Consider the following 8,439-nt stretch of genomic DNA (forward strand, 5'->3'; position numbering starts at 1 on the left):
CAAAGAGATCCTAAAATATAGTGGTTTATATAAAATAGAAGTGTATTTTCATTTTCACATAACAAGCAAGAGGTGAGCAATCCAAGTGGTAGGCAGTTATGCTTTAACATCTGTCTTCTGTCTCTGGGTCCAAGGTAGCTGCTCCAGTTGCCACCATTTCCAGCCAGTGAGAAGAGAAAAGAGAAAGTGGAAGGCAGGCAATTTCCGGTTTAAAGAATGTGACCTACATATGCCCATATATGAGGGCTCCCCCCACAAATCATCCCCCAGGAGAGAAGAAGTCCCCTTACATTCAAGTCCGTATTATATTTTCCATGTTATAGGGCACTCTTGTTTTATATTAACAAAGAACTGTGAGGACAAGAACATATTAGCCTGATGCCAGCCCAGTTTTGGATTCTTACGGAGGTCATTCAAAAGCTGGTCTTGCTCTGCCTCTTTATGTGAGGAAAGCATTGTTTCATCCAATGCTTGGCTGAGTTGTGGTTTCCTTGGCGACTGTAATACCAAGATGCGATGGGCAGACATATTCAGACCTCTGCTTTTAGTGAGAGGCAACAGATGCCACTTGCTAGAAAAAGAATCAGGTTCTACTCTTGGCTGTGGCACTAACTAGCTGTGTGAATCTGTTTCTCAGTTTTCTCATCAGCAAAATCATGGTGTTCTTCCGATTATAACATTCTGTTTTCTGTGAGAATGAAAGAAGAGTATGCCCAAGGCCAAATGTGAGTAAAGAGAACTTCTATAGATTCAGAAGCCAGACTGAATGCTAATTCTATCTGTGGCTCTCAAAATTTACACGTTGGAACCATTTACCAAAGACAATAGATTTTCCTCTAGATCAGAGTTCTCAAACTTGGCCAGATAATTCTTCACTGTGGGTGGCTGTCCTGTGCATTGCAGGATATTAAACTGTACCCCTGGCTTCTCGCCACTAGATGGTAGAAGCGTCGCACTCTCAGTTGTGACAGCCCAAATTTATCCAGACACTGCCAAATGCCCCGGAAGGACAAAAGTGCCCGGATTGAGAACCACTGATCTAGATGTATTCCTCTAAGTAGGATTAAATAATACACATAAACTTTAATTATCAATAGCTCTATTTTATAGATAGGAAAACCAGAACGTTTCATGAAAAATGAAATTCAATGTACAATGCATAATATAGTCAAAGATATAAAATGAACTGGCGTCTAAACCATTTCCCATCTTTAATCAATAAACATTATTCTCTTAAGAGGAGGTGAACAAATTACCCATATTAAAAACACTGAAAACAAACACCATTAGTAAGTACCATTAAATGATGAATAGTTCTACATCCCTCTAAGCTCTCTGGATTCTGTTAACTAGCCCTCCAAGGTAAACATAATTATGGCTTTTGTTATGGCTTCATATTTCTTTACAACAGTCACTAAACTAATTTCCAATCTGGTAAACCTAATAACTCAGGCCATTTAGTTTTAAACAGAATTCTCTCTTAATCATCAAGCTAAAGTCATAAGAAAATAATGACACAGTCACTTGAAGGTCACCTCAGTCTACTGTTCACCATGTATCTAATCATACATCCTTAAATTAATTCCAGCAGAAAGTCTAAGGAATTTATGGACCAATCTCCCAGCACATCAGGCAGAGTGCTAATACAGTTAAAAGACAATACAGTAGAACATCTTATTTAAACTTCTGATAACAAAACAATACAGAAGCGGAAACCCTCGTGAAAATTTTTTTCTCGTTTTGGTAACAAGATCATTAATACTTTATACTTGTGTGATACTGTAAGGTTTAAAGAATAAAATAAGAGAGCTCCGTAATACACTTGAAATATGAAAGACTGTACTAGAACTTACAGGCACAAAGTTGCTTAAGTTCCAGGCACGTCTAGTCAACCCTCATTTTTCATCAGGACAACTTCAAGGAGGCCAGCTTACAAAGAAGCCATTCTCTACAGACGGCTCTTACTCACTACATAGTTCTTAGGGTAAACATGTTTATACTTTGACTGAACTGTCACGTGGATGTTATAGTCATGGCGATTGTACATCACTATTCGGTGAAATTTCTTGCCTTCTTTCATGATTTCTTCATTCTTTTTTTCAGTGGACATAAGATTTTCTAAATAGTTTGAATCTTCTAAGTACATCTCATCTCCTGAAAAATAATATTTTAATTTTAGTGTTATTTTATAAAACATTCCAATATATTTGTGATATATAAATCAGTGTTTATTTTTATCTATTTCAGGTGTTTGGAACTGAGATAGTTGTTAAAAAATCCTAATTTTTTGTGCTTACCTCAATTTATTTTTTGTGTTTTTAATATCCCCTCTACCCTCCCCAGTTCTCCAATTTCCAGCCAAGAATTTTCTTTGGGTACATTTATGACTAGTATTTTTTCATCCTGAACTATAATTTTTTACACTAATTCATGACTCTCTTTATCCCATTCAGTGTTAATGTTGCCCTTGATATCCATATATTTTTGGTGTTTCAATGTGGGCTGCTCTAATCATTTTAAGGTTAAATTACAGAAATTATTATTTACACATGAAAACTGCTAAGCTGTCCCACTGTAGGATGAACAACAAATATTTTCACAATTCTGAGAAGTGAGATAAGCAGCCATAAGTGAGACAGGTCACAAAACTCCACCGTAAGCGGCTACAAAACCTCTATCCTGTACTCACCCAACAACAATTGACCACCAACAAACTCTCTTTCAATCAAATAAGTACAATTTACAAGTTCGCATAATTTAAAAATAAAATGTAAAAAAGTGAGCTAATATACAAGAAAGAACTTTGTTAGTGTCTAGGAAATATATTTACATAAGTGTATATAAAGTAATGTATCCAGAATTTCTGGTTATAATAAATACTATGAATATCTTACAGACCTTGATCTTATTTAATTAGTACCTCTGTAGTGTGTAAAACAGAGACTGTAGTGCATGTCTCTGTGTGAGATAATACTGCCATACGGCCCAGAGCATTAAATGTGAATACTAACAAAAACATTGATAACTCACTGATTTACCTGGTAAAAGCTGGATTGTTCCATCAGCAGTTAATAATGTGATTGGCAGCCATCTTTCCACCCCTTCTAATTCACGATCCAAACAAAATTTGTGCAAGTCAGAGAGAGAGGCAAAGTGTTCTAGTCTTCTTATTTCGTAGAACTGTGGAGGTGCAAGCCAAATTTCCTTTGATATGAAGCTTTCAGTTGCCTCTGACGGAGATGACCACTGCAGAAGACAAAGGTAAGGCTTCCTGAAGTTTATCCTACAGACAACGCAAGACTCGAGATCCTTAGATCAGTACCTAAGAGCTAACTGAAAATGTAAAAGTAATTCATTAATGTGTCTTGCTAGATTCCTCTGAGACAACATGAAAAGACTTGGTGAAGAAAGCTGGGTTGATCCCCTTCAGAGGTTGATTATTGGGACACTGATCCTGAGAACTAGTAAATAAACCAGGATAGATCACAAAGGGTTGACCTGGGAGCGTTGTTCAGCATAAAAGGCAGGAGATGCTAAGAAGGCAAGGTGGTTCTGGTCACTCCTAAAGGAAGACTCTGAAGTATAAACTCATGACAGCAGATTGAGAATTTAGTGCCCATTCATTCCTCCCATAAATGGGCGCCTTGGCTAGGCACTGAGGATGTGGTGGTGGATGAGACAAAGATCTCTCAGGCCCTAATAGGGCCTTCAGCAAACAAAATGTAGCGTGATGTATGCCATGTGTTACAATGAAGGTAAAGAGGCCGGAGCAAGAGAAGCTTTCAGGAAGGTCAAGAGATGTGACCCAGTCTATCGGCCCAGGAGTGTAATAACTGCACGGTATCAACCAGATAGCACTTACCCGTTTCACTTAAGTGGCCTCACTGCTGTGACCTGCCCACTTTCCCAAGCCTTCCTTCCATACACATTTAGATAAAAAGAGCTGATTCAATAATATGAAATAACCCCAAAAGGTCTTTCTTCAACTGGTTTACTAAATATCTCCTTACACTGGGGAAACTGAGTCTCACACCCAAAACCAGGGAGTTGAGATTGACTGCCTTGAATATCTATAGGCCCAAAGTTTACAAGCTTGTATGAGAAACCTGAGAAACTTGTTAAATCTTCAATCTATGGGGCCCAGCAATCTATGTTTAATAAGCACCCTAGATTCTTCTGAAGTTGGCCAAGGTTACATTTTGAAAAACAAAGCTCTGGCCTCAAAGGACCACCCAATCTCTAAGGTATCCTGTGAGTTCAGTGGTAACAATGAAGATAAAGGGTTAAACAATAGCCATTAACTCACTTAATTCAACCTGTTCAGGTTGGTCTAGACCATAGGCTAAAATAACTTAAATAACTTATTGTTTATTGGTTACTTGTCACTAGTAAAACACTAGTTTTACTAGTTACCAGTAAAAGTATTTTGAGCAAAAATACTTTACATAAAGTATTTCCAATCCTTAGGATAACCCTGCATACTCTCACTTTACAGATGAGAGAACGTAGGAAGATCCTCTAACTAAAAAACCTGGGCTTCAAACTCACAGGGCGGTGGTGGGGCGGGGTGACGCGGGCTCTAAGTTCCACTGTTGCCCCTCAGTTTCTGAACTTCGGCAGTACTGACACTTTAAGCCAGATAATTCTTTGTGGAAGGATATTCAGCAGCATCCCTGGGCTCCACCCAGTAGAAGCCGGTAGAAGTCCCTGAGTTGTGACAACCAAGAATGTCTCCTGACACTGCTAAATGCACCTGAGGGTGGGATGGGTAAATCATCCCATGTTGAGAACCACTGCAATGAGAAGCCTGCGCACCGCATCCAAGAGTAGACCCCACTCGCCACAACTAGAGAAAGCCTGCATGCAGCAACAAAGACCCAACACAGCCAAAAATAAATAAATAAAATAAATAAATTTATTTTTAAAAAAAAGAAAGAAAAGGGAGAAAATTTGAAAATATAGCAATAAATCTATTCAAAATAAAGCAGAGAAGAAAAAAGATTGAAAAAAATGAACAAGGCATCAGGGACCTGTGGAACATTATCAAGTAGTCCAACATACATGGAATCCCAGAAAACAGAGGGAGGTGAAAAATATTTGAAGAAACAAATAATTAAATCATAAAACAAAAAGAAAACCACACACATCATAATCAAATTACTGAACACCAATAATTAAGAGGAAATATTTAGAGTAGCCACATACACCAAAAACACAAACACACATTACATACAGAGGAACAGAGAGTTAAAAGCAAACTTTTCTATGAGATGATGGATGTTCACTACATTTACTGTGGTAATTATGTCATGGGATATGTAAGTCAAATCATTATGCTGTCACCTTAAACTTACACAGTGCTGTATGTCAATTATATCTCAATAAAACTGGAAGAAAAAAAAAGACTTCTCAACAGAAGGTTATGCAAACCAGAAAATAATGAAGCAACATTTTTAAGTACTGAGAGAGAAAAAAAAACACAAACCCTGTTAACCTACATAGAATTCTATACCCAGCCAAAATATCTTTCAAAAACCAAAAGCAAAATAACGTATTTTCAGACAAAATTTAGAAGATTCACTGTTTAGAATGAATTTAGATTCATTCATTCTAAACAAATTTAGAAGATCTGAAATACATGACATACTAGAGGTAGTTCTTTAGGCAGAAAGATACCAGATGTAGATTAAATCCACACAAAGTAATGAAGAGTGCTAAGAATGGTACATGTGCAGGTAAACATAAAAGACATTTCCCCCTCATTTTCAGTCTTTAACAGATTGACTATTTAAAGCAAAAATAATCAGTGTATTATAGAGTTTATAATAGAAATAAAAGTCAAATGTATGACAACAAAAGCATAAATGACAGGAGGGGAGAAATGGAAGTATATTATTTTAAGGTTCTAATACTACACATGAAATGACAGATGTATATTGCAAACCCTAAAGCAATCACAAAAAGTACAGTTAATAAGTCAATAATGGAGATAAAACACAGTCCTAAAAATACTCAGTTAATCCAAAAGAAGTCAGGAAAAGAAGAAAAACAGTTCAAAGAATAGAGGGGACAGACTAAAAAACTAACAGCAAGATGGTAGATTTGAAGTTAACCTTATTGAGAATAACACTGAATACAAATGATCTAAACACTTCAGTTGAAAGGCAGAAACTGTCATATTGGATAAAAAAGTAAGACTATATGCTGCCTACAGGAAACACACTTTAAATATAAAGACACAGATTAAAAGTAAAGAATGGAAAAAGATATACTATGCTATTGCTAATCAAATGAAAGTCTGAGCGGCTGTATTAGTATCAGACGGTAAACTTCAGATTTCAGAATAAGGAATATTGCCAGGGATAAAGAAGGATATTTCATCATAATCAAAGGTTCAATCCATCAAGCTTGAATAGTCCTATGCAGCACCTCACAAGGGAGCTTCAGAATACACGAAGCAAAACCTGATGGAACTGAAAAACTGAAAATAGAAAAAGACAAATCCGCAATTATTCTTTGAAGATTTCAGCATTCCTTTCTCAGTACTTGATGGAACAGGTAAATGATATGAAAGACCTGAGGACACTATCAACGAACTTAACCTAACTGACAGTTCTACAAACACTCTATCAAATACAGCAGAATACACATTCTTTTTAGGTGCAGAGGGATCATTCACCAAGGTAGACCATATTCGTGGCCATAAAACAAGTCTCAAATGAAACAGTCTCAAATAAACTTTAAAAGACTGAACTATGAGGAAACAAACTGCTGGGGGTTGAAATGAGTTAATGCACGGCAAGTGCTTAGGAAGGAGCCTGGCACCTGATCAGCGCTAGCAGAGCTCCTAGCGTCTCCGCTGGCCTCCTGCTGGAGAAACCGCGTGGGGAGACATCGTCGAGGCCCTGGGGCTGTGAAGCCGGGGAAAGTAGAAAGCAGTTCACCAAGGTCATGGCTTTAGCCTGCTGGCCGGGGGCCGGACCACCTGGGTCCCATGCCCGCTCAGTCGCGTACTGGCTGTATGTGTCTGAGCAAGCGAAATAGCTTCCCTGGGCCCGGCCTATCTGGAGGTTCCGGGTGGGCCTGGGCCGCCGGCCGGGGGTGGGGTCCTCATTCCCAAGCTCCAGTGGGTCCCTACTCCGCGCCGGGAGGACGCCTACCTGGCAGTCCACCACCTCCACCAAGTCGGGGAAGACCGGCGGCGGCTCGCACAGGCAGCACAGAAAGAAGGTGGTCTCGAAGCGGCGGCCACGGCGCTGCGTGAAAGGCGTGAGCCAGGCGCTCCAGTCGTGCAGCGCCCAGATGTCGGGAGTGCAGTCTAGGTGAGCGCACAGGCGCAGGAAATGCTGCGGGTCTCGGCGGACGCGGGCGCGCCAGTCGGCCAGGGCCGGCGGCGGCGCGAGGGCGCGGCCCGGCTCGGACACGACGGGCCCGGGGCCCCTGGGCCGCAGCAGCAGCACGCCAGCCTCCTCGAAGGCCTCGCGGATGGCGCAGATGCGGAAGGCAACGTCATCCGGCAGCGCCGCCTCGTCCCCGTCGGCGGCTCCGGGCCTGGCATCAGGCAGCACCGGGAAGGTGGCGCGTCTGGGCGGCGCCGGGCCCAGGCCGAAGCGGGGCGGCCGGTGGTGCGGCGCGAAGAGGCTCAGCCAGTCGGCCGAGCGGTCTGCCGCGTCCAGCACCCCACCCGGGAAGACGTGCGCCCCGGGCAAGAAGCCTTGGCGCGCGGAGCGCAGCAGCAGCAGCAGCCGGAAGCCCTCGGCGGGCGGCGGGGGCCGCGGCGGGGCGGCGGCCACCGGGAGCGTCCAGCCCGCAGCCAGCACCACGGTGGCCGCCCGCCGCCAACTGCTTGGGCCCGGCCGCAGGGGACCGCTCATGGCGTGTGGCGGCGCGCGGCTTCCGGGCTCAGCTTCTGGTGAGGCTGGAGTTTTCCCCGGGCCTGAGGACGGAGGCCGGCGTCTCGCTGGGTGAACTCCCGGCAAGGTGCGCGCTGGGCGATCGGTGAACCCGGGCTGTTTGGCCTCACCCGCGCCTGCCTGTAAGGGGGAGAAGCAGGCGTGTGCCAGTGCGGTGAAGCTCCGCCTCGAGTGCCGTTGTTCCCAGCCGGGTCACTCTCGCGGGGCAAGGGCTGTCACAGCCGCTTGCTAGGAGGGCCTCAACACCCTCACTCAGGACACTCGGACCAAGAGCAGGAATGCTTATGATTGCACAATGACCTGTCGAGGTAAAAGTGCGATGCAAACCTAGGTCTGGTGACACCTATCCGACCAAAACCCGAGAACTAGGACTTTCTCGATTAAACAAAGAGGGTTTGTTTCCTTTGGCGGGGGGGTGGGGTAGGGGTGGATGGGGGGGCGTCCAAGGGCTAGGTGTCCGAGCTTTGCAATGAAAAACTGATGCATGAACCAGATACCAAATTACAAATTTCACACTGCACAGTCT

At 42.8% G+C, this 8,439-nt stretch overlaps 1 protein-coding gene across 1 annotated transcript; it reads right to left on the bottom strand.

The window, feature by feature from the left end:
* Nucleotides 1-1,082: 1,082 nt before the first annotated feature.
* NUDT19 (nudix hydrolase 19) lies at nt 1,083-8,158 on the bottom strand. Its single transcript, XM_067720462.1, has 3 exons — nt 7,161-8,158; nt 3,039-3,246; nt 1,083-2,154 (listed from the first exon to the last, which is right to left on the bottom strand). Exons 1-3 carry the CDS (start codon nt 7,872-7,874, stop codon nt 1,949-1,951), a joined length of 1,128 nt encoding a protein of 375 aa, XP_067576563.1. The 5' UTR covers nt 7,875-8,158; the 3' UTR covers nt 1,083-1,948.
* Between the last annotated feature and the right edge of the window lie 281 nt (nt 8,159-8,439).

Source organism: Pseudorca crassidens, chromosome 20 (assembly GCF_039906515.1).
Source record: "Pseudorca crassidens isolate mPseCra1 chromosome 20, mPseCra1.hap1, whole genome shotgun sequence".
Classification (NCBI taxonomy): domain Eukaryota; kingdom Metazoa; phylum Chordata; class Mammalia; order Artiodactyla; family Delphinidae; genus Pseudorca; species Pseudorca crassidens.

What these genes read in the sequence shown, in the direction of transcription:
- NUDT19 (XM_067720462.1), bottom strand. Translation starts at nt 7,874, where the DNA reads ATGAGCGGTCCCCTGCGGCCGGGCCCAAGCAGTTGGCGGCGGGCGGCC. An exon ending in TGGAGGTGGTGGACTGCCAG is followed by an intron (nt 3,247 to 7,160) that starts GTAGGCGTCCTC and finishes TGTCTTCTGCAG; the next exon opens with TGGTCATCTCCGTCAGAGGC. An exon ending in AACAATCCAGCTTTTACCAG is followed by an intron (nt 2,155 to 3,038) that starts GTAAATCAGTGA and finishes ATTATTTTTCAG; the next exon opens with GAGATGAGATGTACTTAGAA.